The sequence below is a fragment of the Saccostrea cucullata genome, unplaced genomic scaffold, assembly GCF_032062105.1.
Source record: "Saccostrea cucullata isolate Sc308-1 unplaced genomic scaffold, CSIRO_AGI_Scuc_v1 ctg273, whole genome shotgun sequence".
In the NCBI taxonomy this organism is placed as follows: domain Eukaryota; kingdom Metazoa; phylum Mollusca; class Bivalvia; order Ostreida; family Ostreidae; genus Saccostrea; species Saccostrea cuccullata.
The window spans coordinates 33,150-59,236 of record NW_026927629.1 but is presented as its reverse complement, the minus strand read 5'-3'; the positions used below and the strand labels follow the sequence as shown (position 1 = coordinate 59,236).

General features: G+C 33.9%; 2 protein-coding genes across 2 annotated transcripts; one reads left to right on the top strand and one right to left on the bottom strand.

The window, feature by feature from the left end:
* Nucleotides 1-1,617: 1,617 nt before the first annotated feature.
* On the top strand, nucleotides 1,618-17,966 carry LOC134275019 (26S proteasome non-ATPase regulatory subunit 11-like). The gene is made up of 13 exons (XM_062757257.1): nucleotides 1,618-1,746; nucleotides 2,066-2,167; nucleotides 4,327-4,451; nucleotides 4,799-4,870; nucleotides 5,327-5,384; nucleotides 5,722-5,833; nucleotides 7,105-7,187; nucleotides 7,745-7,889; nucleotides 9,541-9,664; nucleotides 13,351-13,476; nucleotides 14,325-14,360; nucleotides 17,190-17,241; nucleotides 17,562-17,966. Exons 1-13 carry the CDS (start codon nucleotides 1,674-1,676, stop codon nucleotides 17,702-17,704), a joined length of 1,251 nt encoding a protein of 416 aa, XP_062613241.1. The 5' UTR covers nucleotides 1,618-1,673; the 3' UTR covers nucleotides 17,705-17,966.
* Nucleotides 17,967-23,341: 5,375 nt separating this feature from the next.
* On the bottom strand, nucleotides 23,342-25,197 carry LOC134275018 (ankyrin repeat, PH and SEC7 domain containing protein secG-like). The gene has a single exon (XM_062757256.1). It carries the CDS (start codon nucleotides 24,809-24,811, stop codon nucleotides 23,519-23,521), a length of 1,293 nt encoding a protein of 430 aa, XP_062613240.1. The 5' UTR covers nucleotides 24,812-25,197; the 3' UTR covers nucleotides 23,342-23,518.
* Nucleotides 25,198-26,087: the final 890 nt, after the last annotated feature.

Genomic DNA, 26,087 nt, shown 5'->3' with positions numbered 1-26,087 from the left:
CCACATTAGAGATGTTCAGCCTTTGTAAGAGTTGTTTAAAGGTATTGTTACCTGCCGCTAACATATTTACGTTAAAATCTCCGACCAAAAATATTGACATTTCAGTATCTAAAGCTTTTTCAATGGTATTAGAAAAATTATTCCAATATTCAGAATTTGAATGAGGAGGTCTGTAGATTACTCCAACTAAAAACTTTTGTTTCTGTGTACAAATCTCAACCCATAATACTTCAATATTAGGATCATTTATACATATCATTTCTCAAAATGTAATTTAACTTAGTAGACACATACAAAGCTACACCCCCTCCATGTCTATTTCTGTCTTTTCTGATTGGCGCTTGAAAACCATTTATCAAAATTTCTTCATTACTAATACTGTCGTCTAAATATGTTGATATCAGATCAAAACTGTAGGAGGATTTGATACTGAATACCGTACCTGTTCATCCAACTTCACTTTATCATAGGAACCGGGGTGTCACCGCTGTGGAAGATGGGGGGTCCCAATAATTTTGCCGATGTATATAAATTATAGAATACTATAAACAGTGCGACATTTAACTCTGGGCACGACATTGTCCAGACTTTTTACGAACATTTTTTAATTAATTTTTAGGCCGCCCCCCAAAAAGTTAACGTTTAAAGCACTTAATTGGTGGGATTTCTTACAGTATCATAGGATCTCATGTAGAACTCACCATCATCTCTTCTTTTAAAAATATGTATGTGAGACATTTGATAAACATTATTAAACATGAGAATCATATCCCATAGATTTTAATGAAATCTCACTGATCATTATCTATTGGACACATCCCATTTTAGAACAATGTATGGGAGAAAATGTCGCATTGTTAATATCCGAGCAAGAGATTTGTCCCATATACACTTTTCTCCCATGGAAGAAAGGTGGCCTAAACCAGGACTAAAATACCATCATGGGGGACTCTGACTTTGACTTTATGTCCTAAAATTAAAAAAAACCAGATATGCTTGTGAGTTCAACATGAGGGCCTGTGATTCTGTTAAAAAATCCCACAGAGTGTTATAAACTTTTTTTGATATCACAATTAGAAATACATATAGTAGTAAAAATTAAGTCTGGACAAGGTCGTGTCCGGAGTTAAATGTTGCTCTGTTTATAGAAAACATACATGTATCTATAGATATACTGTATTCTTGGTCCCCACAATAAAAACGTCTGATGACTTTTTTTTTAATCAAAGAATAATTTTGGCAGTTGATGGTGCCCCTCCAACTGAAAATGTATGACTGCTCCCCCCCCCTGCCCCAAACCTACTGAAATCCTGTCATCCGGATGTGTTTATTGATTGTTTATTTGTTTATTACTTGTGGACGACATAGCTTCATCTTCCAGTTTATTTTGGTTTATTTCTTTTACTTTATAACCTCATGACAACTGCTGCAACAAAAAAGAAAAAGGACATCCCACCTTTCAATAATTTTTTTCAACAGTTAAAATTAAAAATTGATCAATCAATCAATAATAAATATATAAATACTAATAATTATTATCATTTTGCATGTTTTAATTGTTATTTTAATACAAAGCAATGATTTCCGTTTTTATCCGAAAGTAACAAAACTTTTTATCTTCCATATGCAAGAAAGATAACTCTGATGATTTTATCATAAACAAAAAAGACACCATGGAACTGGAGAAAGCTCAAGCGTTGAAAATTACCAACAAAAGTGCAGCGATAGATATATTATACAATATTGGTAAAGTTTTCTCTCTGATCTTGATATGATATGAAAGTTAACAGACATAGTCTGTGGATTTTATTTCTACCAAACTTATTTTGCTTTTACCGGTCTTCAATTTTGCTACTTCATCGTGTTCTTTTTTTTTTTTAATCTGTCCAGCGAATTGTAAACGAGTAAACATTATATAGATTTATAGTTTACATTACATGGATAATTTTTTTTCTTACTTGAATAATGATCGTTAATATTTTAAGTCTTTGAATTTTCTTAATGATGGAAGGGGGGGGGGGGGGGTTCGTTCGAATTTTCTCAAATTTTATTTCTTTCTTTGCAGTTAAAAGAAATGTTGAAATAAACAATGAGAATGATATTAAAACCAAAGAGCAGGCGATATTAGATTTGGGAGCACTGTTAGCAGAGACAGGACAGGCTGAAGGTATGTCAGAATTTAGGCAGGGGGTGGGGGGGGCTACGTTGAGGCTCCCAGTGGGTTCAGGGCGAAGCCTTGATTTTAGAGATTTTGTTGGGTAAAAATGAGGTCCATCGAGTAAACATTTTAACATTTTCCTAAATAAGAAACTATGATTTACCTCTAACTTTGACATAAATTCACAAGGTGTGCAACACAATTTTGACCCCCTGCTCGATTCAGGCCTCATTTTAACACATAGATCGGATATGCCTACCGGTTTGCGTGTAGCATTGGGTTCAAATAGAAATTATTAAAAATTATTAAAACAATGCCTTCGAAAAAAAGGATACATAATTAGATAAGAATGAATGATTGCTTCAGGGACCTATATACTAATGGGATAAGCAATAATCGTTAGTATATAAGTCCCTGATTGTATGTTCAAGTTAGTAATTGCTGAAAGTATCCAATCTCACAATTTTTACATAGATAAGCTTTTGTAAGATTCTATATCATAATATTATTATACCTCATTATAATTATTCTATACATCACATTATCTGATTGGTTCTAGATTAACACGAGACCGAGCCATAAAACTTCACATTTCCCAGTCATCGGCACACTTTTCATCATATTCCACCACTTTGGAAACCTAACTTGCATTTTCCTGCAATCCAAAATTTTTGCTTGTTTCGGTATGATAAATAATTCATTGCATGAATGTTCTGGAAACATGAACATGATGAAGATTTATTTAACCAAGAAAAATCATATTCCCCTCAATATGTGCTCGGGGAATATGATTTTTCTTGGTTGAATAAATCATATTTCCCTCACTATCATGCAATAAATGTATATTATTATATAGCTTATAAATAGTCTCTAATAAAATACTACCAAACATCTAGAGAATTTTAGTATTCAATATCTTGACGTTTTATTGAACGCTGAGTTTGTATTACATATACGAGTATGTCCGAAACATTCCGAATACGAGCGTTCAATATCAAACGCCCCGTTAGAAACAAAAAAAGTCGTCTGGTCAAATTCTCAGAGCTAGATTAATGAAAGGAAGTGGCATCTAGGTAAGATGTGTTTATTTTCCACACAAAAATAAAATTACATGTGTAGTGATTTTCCTGGACCTGTCAGAAAAGGGTCGCTTATTATCGGCTTATGCATCATATGAATAAAAGTAATGGGAGAAGTTAAGTCCATATGAGGAAGAAATAACCAATATCCTGAAGAAGAAAAAAATCAACTATTAAAAAGCAAGTATATACAAATATATACAGTTGTGTGGTATTGTTTGTGGCAGCCAGAAAAATTAATTTACACTTAATTGAAAAAATTTTCACCCTACCCCCCAATACTCCCTGTCTGTTTTATGATAGGAATTATAATTTTAGGTCTCAAGTGTATTTTAGAACAGTGTCTTCAGATTCACGTAACATATGAAAAAATGAAGATATATTGAAAGAATTTCAAAGAATTGATTTTTAAAATCTATTTTGATCAGCATCACAAAATTCATATTGTTATATCACTGGCCCAAACTGGCAGATTATGAAATAAACAATAAAATGTTCTTCTTTCTTATTTGTAACCATTATGTGTCCAGTGGCAAGGAGCCTCTTAGGATAGCATAAAAAAAGAAGCAGAAATGAATGTACAAAAGTTGATAATTTATTTCCAAAAAAAAAAAAAATTTCCTCCTCCTATGGGACTTTTTCATTCTGATGTTCGTAAACCTAAAAATAAAAAAAAATGCTGGCCTAGCAATTTTATAATACCATGTAGGCTTGGGATAATGCTTATTGTAATGGTAATGCATTGCAATGCATTATATGAACTCAAAGTAATGCTAGTAATGTGTAATGCCCAAAAATTTTCATTAAATGTAATGGCAATGTAATGAATTGCTTCATAAAATTATATAATATTATTACCATGAATGACAAACCTGACATCCCACATGATGTAAATCGTTAATCTAAGAGAAATTTATTTAATGACTCAGCACTATTGCCAATTATGCCAGGGATGAATTCTCACGAAAAAGACTATACATATCAATATTTCAATCCCATGTCTTTTGGGTTACAAAGTCTTGTTTAATAATAATTATACAGTATAAACTATAAATATGAATTTACTGTGTATTTTTTTTCCATTTATAGAACTAGCCGGTCTGATAAAGTTTACACGTCCTTTCCTTGTTATGGTCAGTAAAGCTAAGGCGGCCAAGCTGGTCAGGGGACTGGTAGACATGTTTCTGGATATGGAAGCATCAACAGGAAAAGAGGTATTCATAAACTGGATGTGAACACTGTAGTTATTCTAAGTCCTGCATGAATTAGAAGTATGGAGGCTACTAAGAAAAACTTAATTCTAAATCTTTTTTTTTTTGGATACATGGTAAACATGGTAAAGCGTGCTATTCCTATTGAACAAAGACTTAATGACTGTATAATTTTCAAAATATTGAACACGGTACACCAGTGATTTTTTTTTTCCAACAGCGAGTGTAGCAGCTTGATTTTACATATATGTATACACTGTATGCATCTAAAATTTGTAAGATTGGCAAGATTTTCATTAAGCATTATGATCACAATTATAAATGTGTGAATAGCATTGTTTTCCCTTTAGGTTCAGCTTTGTCAGGAATGTATAGATTGGGCTAAAGACGAAAAACGAACCTTCCTTAGACAGGCATTAGAGGTAAGCCATGGCATTGTATTGTAAATGTCTTCTATTAGCCTGATTTTTTTTTCACCATGTACATATGGTCAAGAAATTCATTTTGATATTCTTTCATATTATGTTAAATGCTACCTAGCAAGTTCATGGTTAGAGGGGTTGACATGAAAATGGTTAATATTCAGCATACTTACATATTTTAGTGTAATTCATATCTTAACAATATGTAGTATCTTTTCATGATGCCCTTTATCCTCTTATTCATGTACGAACTAATACTTGGTTAAAACTAATACATGTCATCGTTAAAACTTTGGTGCATTGAGTTTTGATTGAATTAAAGTAATGAGTGCGTTCATTTATTTTCATTTACATTATTTAGCAGAGTGTCACAGGGTACCTAACAATATAATATATATCTCAATACTGATAGTAAAATTGTATTATCATAAATTTCTTTTTCTTTCCCTTTTCAAGGCCAGACTTATTGCTTTATATCACGGAACACAACAGTTTACCGAGGCTCTTCAGTTAGGTAAGAAACTTACAGAAACAAGAAGAGGTGAATTTCACCCATTTGATTGACCTACTGATAAGGGAGATTACTCTAACTTGGATAAATGATTTTTAGGAAATTGTCAAGTTTAAAAAGGAAAATTAAAATTAAAGATATTAAAGACCACATCTGTTAAGTTTTGCCACACAAGTAATCTTAACTTGTTTGTATTTCAATTTCAGTGTTCAAGAAAAATTTTGTACACGTATGAATGAATGTAGGGATAATAAACCTTAAGTTAGAAATTTTAAGGTGGCTCTTCTTTTTCGATATAATTAAGGTGGATCTTCTACTTATATTTTGTTTATTTCCACAGCTTCTTCACTGTTGAGAGAGCTAAAGAAACTAGACGACAAGGCACTGTTGGTTGAAGTCCAGCTTTTAGAGAGTAGAATATATCATTCTCTGTCAAATTTACCCAAAGCAAGGTACAGAACTCCTTTAGTTGAACTTTACATGTAGAGTAGAATTTATCATTCTCTGTCCAATTTACCCAAAGCAAGGTACAAAACTCCAATAGTTAAACTTTACATGTAGAGTAGAATTTATCATTCTCTGTCAAATTTACCCAAGGCAAGGTACAGAACTCCAATAGTTAAACTGTACATGTAGAGTAGAATTTGTCATTCTCTGTCCAATCTACCCAAGGCAAGGTACAGAATTCCTATAGTTAAACTTTATATGTAGAGTAGAAATTATCATTCTCTGTCAGATTTACCCAAAGCAAGGTACAGAACTCCTATAGTTAAACTTTATATGTAGAGTAGAAATTATCATTCTCTGTCAGATTTACCCAAAGCAAGGTACAGAACTCCAATAGTTAATCTTTAACATTTAGAGTAGAATTTATCATTCTCTGTCAAATTTACCCAAAGCAAGGTACAGAACTCCAATAGTTAAACTTTACATTTAGAGTAGAATTTATCATTCTCTGTCAAATTTACCCAAAGCAAGGTACAAAACTCCAATAATTAAACTTTACATTTAGAGTAGAATTTATCATTCTCTGTCAAATTTACCCAAAGCAAGGTACAGAACTCCAATAGTTAAACTTTACATGTAGAGTAGAATTTATCATTCTCTGTCAAATTTACCCAAAGCAAGGTACAGAACTCCTATAGTTAAACTTTACATGTAGAGTAGAATTTATCATTCTCTGTATAATTTACCCAAAGCAAGGTACAGAACTCCAGTAGTTAAACTTTACATGTAGAGTAGAATTTATCATTCTCTGTCAAATTTACCCAAGGCAAGGTACACAACTCCTATAGTTAAACTTTAACATAGAGAGTAGAATTCATTCCCAGGCAAGATACAGAAGGTTCAAGCTGATCTCTTATAGCTTAACTAATACACCATTCTGTGACAAAGTTTTCATTAATACAATCAATTTATATTAACCTTTAGGTCATAAACATATCAAATTAACAAATATTGTCAGTTTAAGTTTAAAAAAAATCATGATTTTAATTGAATAAATTGATTTGTATATGAGGAAAGTTTTGATAGATTTGGACTTTGAAGCTTACATACATGCAATGTTCGTTATCTCCACATTTAATTTCTTTTTATGTGCAGAATACATAAGTATGAGTGTATATATATATGTACATTGCTTAACTCAAGGAATGATAAAGAAAAATTGAGTTAACGCTGTATGAAAAATGTAAGACACAGATTTATGCATTTCTATTTATAGGGCAGCCTTGACCTCTGGTAGAACAACAGCCAATGGTATTTATTGTCCACCTAAACTGCAGGCAGCTCTAGACATGCAATCAGGTAAATCTGAGCTAAATCAATAAGCAGTTTCTATAATCATGAAGGTATTTTGGTGGTAAACATTTGCCAAAAATGCATGTAATGCATTGAAAGTGTAAATTTGACCTCACAAGTATACTATACACTTTTATTCGTGACGACTTTATTTCACGATTTACCAGGGATAAACAAGTTCACGATGATTAATTTTTTGCGATCAAGCCTTCTTGGATCTGTTGTTAATAGACACATACAGTTTAAGGACTGGTTTGTGACGAGAAATATTCGCGAGGACAAGGCTCTCGTGAACTTTGCGAAAATTTCTTGCACACGAATAAAAGCTGGTTTACAGTATATAATGTCTGGATGATGCACACGCTTTCAAAACAGAGACTAAACAACTTGAGTATACTACCCGTACAGAAATGGACACCAATCAATGCAAAATTAGAAAGTAACGAAAACATTAGAAAACACTTGCTCATATCAGATTGTTGTATTCAAATTAGTGGAATTCTGCTAAATATTGGAACTGAATCATCAGTGGTGTTGAAAACTTCTGTTTTGATTTATTTAAGGTATCCTACATGCTGCTGATGAGAGAGATTTTAAGACGGCTTATTCTTACTTCTACGAGGCCTTTGAGGGTTACGATTCCATAGACAGCCCCAAGGCTGTGACAGGACTCAAATACATGCTGATGTGTAAAATCATGTTAAACACGTATGTTCACCTTATGTGAGAATTCTACACTTAAATTTTTTATACTTACTCATGGAAAAGTTGTACAACTCATGAACTGTCAGTCTTTAGCATGTTTATTATTGTCAAGTTATTTACAGTGGCTGCAACGATATTGTTGACAAGTTACACGAATGATCACGTTACATGAACGATTCCGCACGTTTAACGCAGGATTAAACCTGTTACACGAACGATCCTTCACGCAAACGATTCTACACGTTACACGATCTTACACGATTGCTAACGCAAACGCACGATTCTTCACTCAAAATAGTTCAAAATATTTAGGAATCTATGTTTCAAAACGAAATACGACTTAATACTGATCGATGATAGATTTCAAAGAATTATCAATATTATTTTATAGACTTTGGAAAAAAAACGGCAATGGATATTTCTGTAACTTAATACATGTAAGACTTATTTATTATTTAAAATTATAAATTGTTATGATTTTAATAGGAAATTCTCCGACCTAAGAAACAGATTTTTTCACTTTATCAGAAGATGCACATGTAGTTGGACCGTAAAATTTTATTGAATTGGATTTCAAAAAATGCAGAAATGAAAAAACGATTTTTAAAAAAAATATGGCAGGATGGAAGGATTTTAATTACGTATTATATCATGTTTCCATTGATTCAATGTTTGTGATTCTCTAAAATCATGAAAATGAACTTGCCAATTATTTCACATTTTTTTATTAGCAGAAATCAAATTAAAGAAAATATTTAAAAGTACGTTACATAGAAAAACACTGGTAAACAAACCCCAGAAAATCATGTCGAGTGTATGTATAATTATTCGCCGACTAAATATTCATGTAAGCCTTGGGAAATGCTTTTTTTTTTAATTTGTAAAACAATTTATTTTTGATTTCAAAAGTATCTTGTTCACAATTAGCAGTAAACAAGAATGAAAATCAGAGAGAGACAAAAAAAACGTTAAACATCTTAATACGGTTATCACAATGTAACAGATCCCGCTATTTGACGAGAACATAATATTGTACGACTTACTATATTGCTTGTTTACGAGCAATAATTAGTTCGTTCTGCATTCAATTATGTAAATTGCGCTTCATTCATTTGATTTGGATTAAAAAATATAAAAAAAAACAAATGAAATGCTTGTTTAACAAATAACATTCCGATTAAAACTTACAAAACGAAATTTACATGTTTCAAAACGCACGATCACGCACGATTAAAACCGCAAACGATTGAGTCTGATACACGCACGATCTCGCACGTTACACGAACGATCAGCACGATACACGAACGATTCTACACGATTGGTTTGTCAACAATAACGTTGCAACCACTGTAAATTACACTAATACAAAAACTCGAAATTTTGGCCATTTTAAGACAAGGGACAGTAGAATTAATGTTATTTATGTTTAAATTGTCAAAGATAATGGGAATTCATATTTTGATGATGGAATTAATGAATCATTCACAATTTGAAGTTAAAAAAGAATAGTGGGCTACTTACCTTATTGCAGCTACTTTTTATTCTGTCAAAGGCAACAATAGTACTGATAAATCGGGGAGGAAGGGGGGGACGTTAAATTGTCTTTAACATGTTTAAAAATGTTTAGATTCATGGACCTTTTCTTCCGTTACAGAGCAGATGAGGTTCAAACAATACTGAGTGGAAAACTAGCCTTAAAATACCAAGGCCCTGAAGTGGAGGCCATGAAAAGCATAGCCCAGGCTAGTCACAAACGGTCTCTCGCCGAGTTCCAAAAGGTCAGTAGTCCAGTAGTTACTTACTGTAGATCACTATATTTTTGCGACACCTTATTTTCGCGAGATAGTCATTGACTCTTGATAAGCGAGACAAAATTTTCATGAATTGTGGTTATATGATTTACAGTATATGTGTGTCCGAGGCATGGTTAGCCAAAAGTTGTAAACCAACTTTTATTCATGTACGAGAAATTTTCATGAGAGCAGGGGTTCAAAATTTTTTTTGTCATGGTCAAGTCCAGGACTTAAAGAGTAAATTTCAGGCAAGTCCGAGGAAGAAATTTGAAAGTCCATATTAACCTATACATCATTAAATTTATGTTACTTATAATTTATTTTCATTTGTTGCATTGAATGAATAAAGACTATATGTATTAATATATGTTTTATTTTTCCTCCATAAACTGTCATATAGTCATACATGAGTATTTCAAAAATACCACACTGATAGATTATTGGTACATTAAAATAACTTTTACAAATACTCACTACTGAATAAACCATCTGTTACAATAAATAGCAGTTAGAATGTGCTGTAAGTCAAAGCTAAAACCGAAATTTAAAAAACTAATAGACTAATTGCTGTTTGTCATATAGGAGGAAACATGAGGAATTGCGTAAAAGCAAGAATCTAACCGCAACGGAAAATAAAAAGACGGATTGTATTTTCGAAACGTTCGTAATGTTTTACGGGTATTTTAACGATCACAAACCCACATTTTTACTTAATACATTTGAGAATTTGCTTTATTTTTAGCTTTACGATCATTTTTTTAACTTAAAAAAAAAAGATAAACAAAAAACATAGCCAAGTCCCAGGACTTTGGCGAATTCTAAATGCCGAGTCCGGATCCAGAATTTGTTAGTCCGGGACGTCGGGCTTGAGGAATTTTGAACCCCTGTGAGAGCCTTGTCATTGTGAATATTTCTTGCTGAGAAGCGGTCCTTAAAGTCTCTGTTCTATTAACAACAGATCAAAAAAATTTGGATCATAGCGAACCAGATAAACCCCGGTAAATCGCGAAATATAGTTGTTGTGAATAAAAGTTGGTTTAGGTACGTGTCCAAGGCATGGTTATCTCCCCCTTTCTGTCAGTTACCAAATCCGTGTCTCATTGTCTTGGAGAATCGGAAAGGTGTCATAATCTTTTTTAAGTCTGATAGGGCAAAGATCAAAATAATCCTATTAGCAGCAAATTAAAAGTCACTCAGGGATAAAATCTTTTACAATTATTAAGTAAAAAATTATTTTTGAGGAGGCTGTCTAGCTTAGATCCTGTTATTTACATTTTTTTTTAAGAGGAATGCACTCTGGAAAAGATTCTAGAAATGGATCAACGTCAATGTTGTGGGGTTTTTTTTACACGCTAAGTTTTATAAAAGTCACTAGCTCATTTAAAAATTATACTAAATGACATAAGATAATCATCCAGGCATTTAGAGGTTATTTAAATGTCAAAAATGTCAATGATAATCAATATGCTTATATTAGAACTAGGTGCTGGAAAACATATTGTTAGTGAAAAAATAAACATAAAGATGATCTTTCAGAGGTCATTTCATTTTATGCATAACACTAAAGGGTGACCAATTAGCAGCCGATCTCAGAGAAAAACTGAATGAAACTGTGATGGTGAATCTGTGGACAAATAATTGAATGCTTATTATTATCCCATCGCAACAGAGTTGGAAGGGAAATAGTAGGGCTGGGTATTGGCCAGAGATTTCGTATTGTGATATATTGCGATATTTTTAACTGTATTGCGATATGTATTGCAATATTTTCAAAGAAAATTACAATGGCATTTTCTTATTATATTAACTTTAATTTACATGCAGAATGAACATGAAAAGTAACCACAAAAAAAAAATTGCTGATTTTATTTAAGTTATGCTCTGAAATACATCCATAAAACACCTTCTGTCTTACTGCTTAGCCTAGTAACAAGCCTTTCTTACATTTATTTTTATATTTAATGATAAAATTCCTTAGCCTAAGCATCTTGCCGATATATCGATATTACAAAAACGTAATGCAATACGATATTTTTTTGTCATTGTATTGCAATATACCGAAATATTGATATTTTTGCCCAGATCTAGGAAATAGTAATTTAAATGCAATCAGGTGGGTGTGTTATGTCCCATGTGAAATGAAAGTGAGTATCAATGTCAAATGCTTTCTTGATTTATAGATATGATCTTTGCGCGGAGATGCCATGCTTTGAGGTTCCCTTGTTCTGATTTTGCCCCAGTAGCTTGGGGAGTATATTGGAAACAGCATGATTGTCCATTTGTCTGTCTGTCTAAGGATATGATTTTGTCCAGACATATTTTGATGAAGATGTCTCTTAGATCCTGTATGTACAATTTAAAGGAGGAAATTACATCTCCAATAATATTATTAAAAAAACACTATTTTTTTGAGACTGAAACCCACAAAGCTAACAATCAATTCAGATAATGTGCGTGGTTTATCTGAATAACTGGGTCTGAGAGAATAAGCTTCCTTCTAGAATTTCTCTTTTACAAACTATTGCTGTTATACCCCCTCCATATCCCTCCTTCTCTACAAAGCTTCGGGAGTATATTGGAAATAGCATGTCCATTTGTCTGTCTGTGTAAGAACATCATTTTGTCCAGACATGTTCTTAAAAAAAAAAATTAATTAAACATGTTAACGTTAACAAATTCTAAGCACATCTAGACCTTTGAAATACTTCGTGACTTCAAGATGGTACCTTTGCTGAAAAACACAAAGTATTTTTCCATTTTAGTCTGTCTAGCTTCACCTTGGCCTCTTTAACTGAATGAATTACCTCTTTAATGACAGAGTTCTTTAACGCAAACATACTCTTTAAGTGGCATTCATAACTTAGCACCCTTAGCTGTACACTAATTAAGGTACATGAATGTATGATTATATAACCAAAACATTTGGAGGTCTGGCTCTGTGATTTCTAATTCATTGATAACACTTACCAGGTGATGAGAAAAATGGTACTAAATCAGGAGTGCACTATTTCAGTGTTCTCCCTAAGAACTGGTTGACGGCCAAATTGACCGCCTTCGATTGATAAAAATGTCGCCTAGAAATCAAAATTTCTTGTAAGTTTAACATAGTTCTGTTCTTTAACATCAACCCTTAGCCTGTAACAATCAATCTTTAACCCTTTACTTTAAAATAAAGGGAAAACACTGTATTTTATTTTAGTTCTCAATACAGTACAGTAAAAGTGCTGCAGTGAAACCTAATGGAACAAGCACTGGGATATACTCTAAGTGTATTTTATATTTGGCATATATGATATTTTGAGGGAATTCATTTTTCAGCAAGGTAGCATAGAATTGATTTAGCGCTACCTGAATGTGCTAGACATAAATGTATGATATACAAGACATTAACAGTGTACTTGATTAAGCAGAAAGTCGGTAAATAGAATACACGGCCAAATAAAGTATGTTTACAGTAAATTTTGTGTCAAAATAGACAGGGCAATGTCATTAATAACAAAAATATAAAAATTTGGAATGAAAATAAGGTCATAATTTACATTAATCACAGTAGACAGATTGCACATGTTTTAAATTAGACAGTTTTCATCAAACATAGAAAATAAATACAATGTATAAGAAAAAGAAAAAATACTTGAAGATATTTAGATTTTTTTCTGTTGTGATTTCAGACATTGGTGCAGTATAAAGCCCAGCTAGCAGAGGATCCAATCGTGAACGCTCACCTGAAGACGCTCTATGACAACTTACTGGAACAGAATCTCTGTCGCATCATCGAGCCCTTCTCCAGAGTTCAGGTCTGTCTCCATACTGTAAATCACTTTTTATTCGTGAGAACTTTAATTTTGCATACTAATATACAAGAAAATTTTCACCCCCGTTTTTATTTTCACCCCTCTCGCCCTAACCTCGGTTGGGGGAATATATAAAAAGGGGGCGAATTTAAAGTGTTCAGTATATTTTCTTAAACAAAATTGTGAGTAGGTGAATTTAAAACCAGGCAGAACTTTGCAAGAGTGAAAGGGCAAAAAAAAAAAGCTGACAAAAATAATCCTGTATACAGTAATTTCCTGAGAAAGTGAGCTCTCGAGAAATGTCATTCTCACATATAAAATTCCGGTATTCCTTAAGATTGTATAGAGATATGACAAGAATTCGTGAAAAATTATATCTCGTCAGACTCCAGGTTGGAACATTTATTAACACGTTAATTCAGCACTATTGAATTTTAAAAGTAATTTCTACTGTGACCCGAAAATGCCTTAAAACGTGCTTTTAAAATTTGTAGGTGTATGTTTTGATAAGTAATGTTATTTGCTAAAGAAAGATTAGATAAAAAGAACTTTTTATAGTGATGTAAGACTATTATTACTTACTAAAGAAAGAGTACATTTTAAAGAGAACTCCTTTTGATATTTGATGTAAGATTAGAATACCTAGGTTCTGAAAACAAAATTTTATTAAAACTTCTTTCTAGATTTACCAAGTAATTTAAAAATGAAGTTAAAAGAAAATTTAATATTAGAGGATGTTCATGTGTAACTGATTTGCTCAAAACAATAGATTTTTTGCCCCCTGTTATAAAGTCTTTTGAAATATTACATCATGTCTGAAGTTATTGTATCAAATTCTGTTTTTGTTTCAGGTCCAACATGTTGCAAATTTGATCAAACTGCCAATAGTAAGTGTCCCGTTCATATAATCTTTGCCTTTTTTGTTTTGTTTGTTGATTAAAATCCCTCATGAGAATTTTTCACTCATATGGAGACGCCACCACTTGCCAGTTGAGAGCTGCAAATTTATACATATATATACAAGCTAAGCACTCATCAGGGGCATTGAGCAATGGGGAATGTTTATCGTGTCAGCATCTTCTGTGACAGGGGGTCTTATACGGTTTATACGGTCTCACCCAAACGACCGGTCTCCATGTCCCATATTGGATTCGAACCCCTGATGTACGGATCATATCCTTGCTCTGCAACTTTAAAGCAAATGTTCTTACAACTGCACAATACAGTGACTGACTTTTTGTTACTGACACATGCATTTCCACTCTGATATATCCTTAGCAACAAGTAATTTTCAAGGAGCTAAAAAAATCAGTAGAAAAAATAGAGACAGGAAATCTCAGTATGCGTTTGAAATACAATGTTATAAGCCTTCAGGATGGCAGGTACATGTAACCATTTGTGATTTATTAAAACTGTAGACTGAGGTACTTTTTAGGTCACCTGAGTAAACTCAGGTGACCTATTGCTATCCGTTTTCGTCCGTCGTCGTGCGTCGTTCGTCGTGCGTCGTTCGTCGTGCGTTAACATTTGAACATTTTTAGCTTCTTCTCTGAAACCACTGAACCAATTTCAACCAATTTTAGCATATAGCATCTATGGGTGAAGGGGAACAAAAATTGTGAATTTCATTGTCCCTGCCCCCCTGGGGCCTGGGGGGTGGGGCCAAAACCACTAAAATTAGTGCAATCTTTGAAAATCTTCTTCTTAACTCCTGGACATCAAGCAGTCAAACTGTTTGCATGATTGTAATCAACATTTAGTCCTCTACCAAAATTGTGAAATTCATGGCCCTGGGGTCAGGGGTTCTAGTGCTAGGGCGGGGCTAAATAAGTATATAGTGAAAATGCATTATTTCTTTGAAAATCTTCTTCTCTACTCCTGGGTATTAAATAAACCAACTAAGTACATAGTTATGATGAGCAAGAGTGCCTCTACCAAAATTGTGAATTTTATGGCCCCAGGGTCAGGGGTTCTTGTGTTAGGGCGGGGCTCTATTGATTATATATAGTGAAAACACATGATTTCTTTGAAAATCTTCTTCTCTGCCCCTGGGTATTAAATATACTAACTAAGTGCATAGTTATGATGAGCAAGAGAGCCTCTACCATAATTGTGAATTTTATGGCCCCAGGGTCAAGGGTCATGATGTTGGGGGGGGGCTCTATTGATTATATAGTGAAAATACATGAATTCTTTGAAAATCTTCTACTCTGCTCCTAGGTATAAAATAAACTAACTAATTGCATAGTTATGATGAGCAAGAGTGCCTCAACCATAATTGTGAATTTTATGGCCCCAGGGTCAAGGGTTCCTGTGTAAGGGAGGGGGGGCTCTATTGATTATATGGTGAAAATACACGAATTCTTTGAAAATCTTCTATCTTCCTAGGTATTAAATAAACTAACTAAGTGCATAGTTATGATGAGCAAGAGTGCCTCAACCAAAATTGTGAATTTTATGGCCCCAGGGTCTGGGGTTCTGGTGTTAGGGTGGGGCTCTATAGATTATATAGTAAAAATACATGAATTCTTTGAAAATCTACTACTCTGCTCCAAGGTATTAAATAAACTGACTAAGTGCATAATTATGATGAGCAAGAGTGTTTTTACCAAAATTGTGAATTCTATGGTCCCAGGGTCAAGGGTTGTGGTGTTGGGGGGGGGGGGCTCTATTGATTATATACTAGTATTGAAAATACATGAATTCTTTGAAAATCTTCTACTCTGCTCCTAGGAATTAAATAAACTAAGTACATAGTTATGATGAGCACGAATGCCTCTTTTAAAACTATGAATTTTATGGACCCAGGGTCAGGGGTTCTGGTGTTAGGGGGGCGGGGCTCTATTGATAATATAGTGAAAATACATTAAATATTTGAAAATTTTCTTCTCTGTCTCTGGGTATAAAGCAGATGAACTACCTTTACAGTTATTATCAGCAAGGGCCCTAATCTTGCAGACTTGTGAATTTCAAGGCCCCAGGGTCAGGGGTGGGGTGGGGGCTCTACTTATATACTGAAAATGAATTTATTGTTTGAAATCTGCTCTTTTGTATTTATAAACCATTTATTAATTGATATTAAGGGTGCCTTTTTAAAATTTGTGCAATGTGTGGACCTTAAGGGTCAGGGGTTTAGGTCACAGTGTTAGGGGCACTACTGATTAGTTGGAATGCATTTTTGTTCCCCTACCCTGCGTATTCAGTAACCAAGCTAAGCAACTGCTAAGTGTATTGTTATGATGATCAATGGTGCCTCTTTCAAATTGTGAATGTCATATACCATCTGGCTTAAAACATTAATCAAATTCAATAACTGGAAAGTTGTTGCATAATGCTCAGGTGACCTATAAGGCCCGTGGGCCTCTTGTTTTGCATTTACCGTTAATTTAGGGTATTAGCAATCTTAGAGGCCTGCAGGTTGACAGGTACATGTAGTCCTTCATGATTTATTAATTACTGTAGAGGTACTTTTTTTTTTCCATGTGCTGATAATTTAGGGTATCATGCAATCATAAATCCTTTTCTGTTCCAATTTACCTCAAGCACATTTAAGGCCTGTAGTGGCAATTAAAGAATTGAATCCATATAATTTTCTACCCAGGGATTAATTCAAAGGAAAATATGTACATTGCAAATGTTTTCTTTTATGAAACATTTATGGAATATAAACATGGATGCAAATGATTAATGACATTTCATTTGCAAAATTTTTTTAGGACACAGTTGAGAAGAAATTGTCCCAAATGATTTTGGATAAAAAATTTCATGGTAAGTGAAGATTGATTCTTTGGTAAATGATGAAAGAGAAGAAGTAAAATGTTTTTTCATTGACTCAATTTTTGAGCAGATCTAGAAAACCTTTTTTGCAAATACTAATCATCTATCAGATACTGTCAAACATAATGATCCCGAACCTGATGGGATTGAGACAAAAACTATCCAAATATTTGAAGTACCGAGGGTAAAATACTTTAAAAAGTGGGGACTTCCACATCACTTCGATATATCCATGATATTCAAGATATCAGTGTTCAAGATATCGAAGTTCTACTGTAATTGAATTGATATTGTTGTCCTTTCTATACTAGGTATATTGGATCAAGGTGCAGGAGTACTTATCGTGTTTGATGAGACACCTGTGGATAAGACTTATGAGAACTCTCTGGAAACCATACAGAACATGGGCAAAGTTGTGGACGCCCTGTACCATAAAGCTAAAAAACTGACCTAAGGAAAACAACATGTGAAAGTCACTATGAAATGACATACATGTAAGGATTATTGCTTTCAAAGTGAAAGTATGATCTAGTTATTAATATTGTGAAGAAAAAGTTGAAAAACTGAAACTTCCACAGTAAAACTTGAAAAATCAATTTTTCTGTGGGTTAAATTAATATGAAACAGAAAATATGAGTCTGAAAATAATTACATGTGAATATGAATTCATAAGGTTGGAAGTGAATTCTAAAAATAATTAAACTGTTAAAATCTAAGATTGTTATTTCTTTTGTTTGCTGTTTTACAGCAAAGTGAACATCTCCTGACATTCATATGTTCAGAATTAAAACCAGGTTTGGACAGAGGGTGCATAATAAGGAAAGCAATATCTATGCATAGCAAGTTTCATCAAAATCTGTAGACCCTTATTGGAGTTATAGGCCATAAAATGTCAAATTTTAATAACATTTGATAACAATTATGAGGATTTATTGCAATTTTTTGAGAGACATCCTCATATGAAAATATCAGGCAAGATATCTTCCGGAAATGAGAGTGTTACACACAGAAAGAAAGTATGAATTTCTGACCTTGACATTTGACCTTTCAAAAAATTAGCATATTACATTACCAGAGGTTTTGATTAGATATCAATTGATGAAAAATCCTTGAATATATATTATTGAAACTCTTCATCTTTCCCGAGAAATGACAATAAAGTTCAATCTACTAGTATGTTGCGCGTGTCCTTATATATATATGTACCAATGTACAGTTATCTCAAGTATAAGTATTCTCTGGTATAACATTAACCGAGTTTCCGTTACTGCAGTAACCAGTACTCATAGAGAGATGACATGCTGTTTGTACAGGATATGTTTTTCTTACACATAGTATATTTTCGCTGTCTCGGTAGTAGACTAGAAGAAAATATTCATTGATTGATAGGTTTTCTTTCGTTGATCCAGGCACGTAGTATTGTTCTTGAAAACTATATTACTACATTACAATTTAGTGATTTGACTCTGCTTCAACGGCGTTATGTTTAGGAATTTCCAAATGGAATATGTAAACAAAAAAATATTGGTACCCAAAGAAAGGTCTTGCTCTTTTAACAAGATCTAGAATTAGACTCGTGAAATACGAAGCCGTGGAAGCCATGGTTCAAAAGTTATGGCCAAGATTAGTAGCAGACAGTCAGAGGAGTAAACCCAACACGCATTCTGAGAGTATTGCCATTAGCAATACTAGTCCCCTATCGGTAAGAGTAATCTGGTTCCCTTTCAAAATTAAAAAGGCACTTCCTTAAAGAATCAAAGAAACGGAAAGAAAATCAAATTCAAACGATCTATAATTCATCAAGATACATTTACATACTAAAAATCATCTCGGTTTTTGTGTCTAGTAACCAAATGGGACAGCTGACAGACAGACAGCTAGACAGGTGGACAGACAGGCAAAGAGGAAACCTAGATCCCCCATACGATTTCAACGGCAGGGGACTAAAAATATGAGCCCTCAATTTTCTGATCAGGAGAAACATAAAAAAAAAACTTCAGGTCTCTCTATCTCTTGTGGTTCAAACGTTATGGCGAAGGTTCGAAAAACTATTTTTAGCTTATAGGTCACAGTCAAGGTCACAAGGTCATTGATCTTGGGTTCTTTTGAAAAAGCTTAATTAGTGGAGTATGCAAACAAAATATGAAGTCTCTAGCATACCTACTATGAAGTCTCTATCCCTCATGGTTCAAAAGTTATGGCGAAGGTTAAAGTTGACAACAGACAGACAGAACAAAAACAATATGCTCCCCGTTCTATCGATTCGGGCGCATAAAAACACACTACTTCTGCATGTGTAAGAATTTTACCTACTTAAACTGTACATAGTGTATATTTATTATATATGTAATATATATATTTTACTTATCTCAAAGTGGATGCGGAAACGTTCTGATGGTGTGCAAAATTTCCTGTGCTGTAGATATAAATAAATGTATATGTGTGAAATTATCAAGTAGTGACACTTCATGTCATACTTTAGTACGTGTATTTGAATTTACTGGATGGTAATTAATACAAAATTATAGGTTAAAAGTTTTTGCAGACAAATTGACAGACGGACGGACAGGGCAAAAACTTATATATATATACTCCCGAATCTTCAATTCTGAGAACAAAAACATCTATTCGATTGTTCCCTTATAAAGATATACCTCAAAGAAATCTTTATGGTTTATTTACTCCCGGGGGAATTACAATTAATTGAAAAATTATCTTGGTAAATCATTTTTGCAGATTTGGAGGTATATCGGTTTTGCCCTGTCCGTCTAGCTAGCTGTTTGTTTTTACGCAAAACTTGAACCTCGCCCATAACCTTTGATTGGTTGGAGCAATAACTTTTCATAATTCACACTTTTACATGTATATTCTTTGTGACAGACCTTTCTTTGTGAACCAATATATTTGACCTTGGAGTTTGACCTTTTACAACAAATTACTTAACTTTACACTAAGCCATAACTTTTTAAGTTAGAGATATGGCTTTCAAACTTCACGTGTGTATTTACTTATATTGTGAGAAGATCTTTGCGTAGGCATAAATATTTTTGATTTTTTGACCTTGCCAGTGACCTTAGAATTTGATCAACTTTGAAAAGACTTTAACCTTGGCCATAACACTTGAACATTAAGAACTATGTATTTACTTTATATTTAACTAGCTTATTAGCTCCTTGAGATAAGACCTCCTTTCGATTCAAAAAGTTTGTCCTTTGCCTTTGATCTAAAGTCTGACCTACTTAAAAAAAACTTTAACACTGGCCATAATGTTTAAACAGTTGGCGTTTGGCTTTCATATTCAAATAAAGAAGTCCTGTGTTTTGGGTAACAACACGTTTTTGATTGCCTGACCTTGATGTTTTATTTCCATTCTAGAAACTTTAATCTTTGTCATTAGCTGCCATATGGAGGCACGTAGTAGTGTTTTATTTCCATTCTAGAAACTTTAATCTTTGTCATTAGCTGCCATATGGAGGCACGTAGGGGACAATGACGTCATATCTACATTATATTAATTGTTTTTATGTGACCTTGACCTTACTAGCTTGTCGTTTTTTAAAGATTTTAATATTCAACAGATATATGGACAAGGTTATTGAAGATAAAAATCCTAAAAGTACTTCAAACGACAAGGTCACATAGAAAAAAAATCAAAGTACAGGCCAAAGTCTTGTCACAGTTAATGTTCATGTGAAATATGAAAGTCCTATCTTTTATTAGATAGACGGACAAAGAAGATATAGTATGTCCTCACTTTCGCGAAAGCGTGGGACGATGACGTCATATCTAAATTATATTAATCGATGTTACCAGGCAAAAAAGAGAGAAAAATTAATATTTAATTAATTTTAACAGCATCGACCTTGAATAGAAGAGCATTAACAATATATTAACCAATCACCAACATAAACAAGAAAACGTGGGGGATAATTAATCGACCTCCTCACAAAGTCTAAAACAAAACGACATGCAGCAGTACTATAGTACGTGTATGACTAATACTTGAAAACGACAATGCAAGCAAGGAGTGTTTTGTATTTCTTAATTGTTAAGCCTTTAAAAATGGCCATGTACAGGGGTTTTTTTTAATAAAATTTAGGGTACTTTAATCCAGATAGAAAAAAAACATCTCTCTTTTCCAAAACATCTGTCTTATAAAAAAATGTCACTAAGTATAAATCCATAACATTAAAGTTTCCTGGGACCAAATAACGTCAATTGCTCGTGGTTTAATCCCCCCCCCCCCATGACTTTAAAGTTTGGCCTTTTTTTTTAAATTTAACTTCAGTGATAACTTTTGCATAAGAGAAAATAGGCCTTTCATAATAACGACGCACTTTAACTGTGGCAAAGATGTTTCCGAGAGCACTTTAGCTTAAAACGCCATGGCCTTGACCTTGAAGTTTGACTTAATTAATTTTCAAAACATTGTATATATTGCGGTTAACTTTTAAATGAGAGAAGATAAGGTTTCACATTTGACAAGTGCATTATTTATACTTTTATCAAGACCTTTCCAAATGAACTTTTGTTTTTGTCCTTGAAACCTTAACCTTGAAGTGGGGGCTTCAGTTTTTCTCCATTTTTTAACATAAGTAATGACCTTTGAATGAGAGAAGATGGATTTTCATATAATGTTTCATATATACCTATGACAACCCATTTCAAACGAAAAGAAAGCAACCTACCGGGTATATCATTGTTGACTTCATGAATTTGATCTAGAAGTTTGGCTTACATATCAATTTCAACTTGGCCATTTGGCCATAACTTTGCTCCAGAAGGCACAGGACTTTTTATATTTTTATGCCCCCGTAATCGAAGAGACGGGACAATATAGTTTTTGTCCTGTCTGTCCGTCCGTCTGCCTGTCTATCTGCCTCTCTTTTTGTCCGCAAAAACATTAACCTTGTCTATAACTTTTTAGTCGGTGGGGGTATGGCTTTCATCTTTCACAGTTTATTCCTTACGACAAGACCTTTCTTTTTACCAAAAAATTTGACATCGTGACCTTGACGTTGAAGTTTGACCCCCTTATAACCCCCAATTTCCAAACTTTAACCATAGCCATAATTTTGGAACAGTTGGTGCTGGGGCTTTCATACTTCACATGTGTATTTACTGCGACAAGAATTTACAATGAATGGGTATAAAAATATTTTACCATTTGACCTTGACCTATGAGTTTGGCCCACTTTTTAGAACTTTTACCTTGGTCATAATTTTTGAACCGTTAGTACTAAGGCTTTCATTTTTAAAAGAAGTATTTCTTGTGGCAAGACCTTTCTTTGGATATCAACAATTTTGACCTTGATCTTAGAGATTGGCCCACTTAAAAAAAATTTAACCTTTACCATAGCTTTTGAAACGTTAGTACTATGGGCTTTCATATTTCACAGTTGTATTTCTTGCAAGAAGACCTTCAATTGGGTACAAACAATTATGACCTTTTGACCTTAACCTAAGAGTTAAACTTTCATCTGACTCTGAGAAACTTCAAACCTCGCCATAGTTGTCATACGGGAGCATCAGCGTTTCAGAAACGCGTCTTGTTTTAAAATGTGAATACTTGTGAACTTTTCGTATATTGTATTCGGATATTTGACCGGTAGACAATAAAAAAATTGCATCTCAGACTCTCAGCCAATAATGCACCGAAAGCAGGGGAGACAAATTTTACGCCCTGTCAGTCCGTATGTCTGTCCGCAAAAAACTTTAAAATTGTCCATAACTTTTGAGTGTGTGGGGCTATGGCTTTCATATTTTACAGTTAGCTAGATATAATTACGCCCCCGTAATCGAAGATTGGAGGGGTATGATGTAGCGCATGACGTGTCGCTTGGACTCCACTCATCTCCTTTGTGGGATATAAGTATATCTATGTTGAAAAACTCGTGAAACAGAAGTGATCATAAATCCCTACGGTCCTCTTTTTTCTTTCAGTTTATTGAAAACTGCTACAAGACTGCTTTGTGAACCTGTGGAGGGTTTGGGATAAATGGCAAAAACTGTTGCTTGCCAAGTTAAAAGAAATCATGTCCAATCTCGATCACAAGACAGTGTTCGAGTCGGATGAAATTATAAATAACACTTTTATTATAAAACATAAATTCTTTTTTGGTTTATTATTAATATAGCACAAAACGTTAACGATAAATGAAAATGTGGTTTAATCCATTAACAATGAAACTTTGCATTGATATCAGAAGTGACATATAAAGTATATCGCATTGAGTCTTCACATTGAAAATAAAACATAAAAATCAGTTCACTTAAAGTTCATTTGGTCGTTTTCGTTAAAATCTTTTATCAATACGTAATCTTTTAAAGCGCGTGGCATTGGCAGAGTCTCCACGCTTTCTGCTATTTTGTACCCGATCCGTTTCCGGATGCACTTCCGGCAAAGCTGCTGAAGAGAGGTAGTCGTCTGCATCTTCTTCCGCAGCCAGTTTACAACAAATTCTGCCTCTGGCACTAACCGTGGAGGGATATAGCTTGGGTGAAAATACATCCGGGCTCGATAGTCCACGTAACCATGCACTGCTAAAAGTCTGCAGATTGTGAAATGGCCCCTCTCTGAAGCAATTTGAAAAAGCGATTTGTAAACACCGTTAGTAAAATATTTCCCAGGCTGCTCTAGGTCGCAGTTATGAACAACCATGAGTCTGATAATCTCGATTTTGTTGCTGACAACCGCATCGTACGCGGCTGTTTCACTCTGGTGATTGTAAATATCATGCCGACTTCCGGCTTTCAGAAGTAGTTCCACTACATCTGTATAGTTCCGCTTTATCGCAATGTGCAAAGCTGTGTCTCCTGTCTTGAATTCTCGTCGATTTAAATCACAGTGAGCTTTTAAGAGTCTAGCCACAGCCTCCTTGTGGTTGTAGCACACTGCCTCCATTAAGGGCGTGCGTCCCCAGTAGTTTTGAACGTCAATCAAACTTCCCGCCGAAATAAGAATATCAATGACGTCAGCACACCCATTTCTGGAGGCATAATGCAGGGCCATGTCATAATTCCTGTCTGTTATATTCATATTGCAGTTAGCCCTGATCAGTCGGATGACGGCGTCGGTTTTATTGTTTCTCACGGCTTTCATTAAGGGGGTTTTTGACGTTATATCCTGGGTATTAACATTTACTCCGCGTCGAATCAGACGATCCAAAATCTGACAGTAGCCATCGTCCGCCGCGTAATGACAGGGAGAGTTGCTAAATGTGTCTTTAGCGTCTATTTTAGCACCCGCTCGGATGAGCAACAACATACAGGCCAGTTTGTGGCGCAACACGGCGAAGTGCAACGCCGTTCTACGTAACGTTGCTGTCGTTTTGTTGACGTCACACTTGGACTCGATTAGGTATTGTAACATGTAGGTGTACCCTCTGTACGCCGCTAAGTGAATCGGACACAGGTCCGCGTGGTTCTTCTTTCTTACCTCCACAAATTTGGCATTAAGATCTATTTTGTGTTGGGTCACAATCCTCTTCAGTAGCTGTAATTCGTTGTTAAGAACGGCATCGTAAAATTCGATACCCACCATCTGCGTTCTAAGTAACATTCTGGGATAATGTTATTGTCATCTGCAGCAAGCACCTGTCAACCTAACTCTCTGCCTTTTTGGCTTTCAATTTTGCCCCTTCTGTAACCACTTTTTTCTTACAAATCAGTCGTCATTGTTATCCAAGTATAATGTCTAAGTATAACATCATCTGAGATCAATACCCAGCTAGGTGTTAACAAGTAGTGGTTCGATAAGAACTCCCCGCCATTAATTATCACATGCAGCCTTATGGACCTACTACCTTAATGGCGTAATATAAATTTCCTTTCAATGAATAAATCTCTCATTCGGACTTTTTGTTCCAACATGGCGCCTGTCTAAAAATATAGCGCATCTTTACGTCTGAATTCTTAGTGACGTACAGAGCTGTGGATAAATTATACTAAATATATATATATCGCAGGCGATCGATATAGTTGCTGCTACTGTTGTGAAAACACGGCAAGAGGTTCCATACGGGGTAATTTTACATATACATACAAGCCTATAGTAATATACAATGATATATTGGGTGATGACTAATATAAAATATTGCAGACAATTGATGAAATGTCAAATAAGTCATAAAATCAGGTTGATATTCATGAGAATATTTCTTGTAATTCGGTTAATGACACTCTCTGCAAGGATTGATTTAATACTAGTAACTATTATACGCAAAAACTACATACATGTATACATATTTAATAAATATACGCTTTCGGTAAGTAAAAATTGTCGCACGATTTCGTGTAGTTTTCTTTTGAAAAAATGAATACGTGTTTGTTGTTTCTATTTTAATTTTTCATCTGGTATAATTTGTGGAAAAAACGCATACGTACATATGTATATGCGTGTTTGTGAATTTCGCTTTTTGAAATATTTTATTACACCTTGATATGAGTTGCATATAATAAAAATATACAGATAACTATCTTTATAAATTATACTCATAAAAGTGTTATCGATAATTTTTTGGCATACATGAAAATATGACTGAAATTAATTATTCTTTGTTTGCTTTTGCTCTATTTGTAGCGCAAATGTAGCGCATTTTTAACTGTTTATTATGTCAAGATCAGTTAATTAAACGTAATTAAATGACATACATGTAAATAAGATTATTAGCATCTGAATCTATAAAATGTTAATTGCTCTAAAATATACTTCATAATTATTTTATTGTAATGTTTTAGTACATGTACGAGGGTTGTTCGAAAAGTTCGTGGAAGATGTCAATCTTCGTTATATTACTCACTAGAAATTTAAACTAAGCGCAATATAATATGTAAAA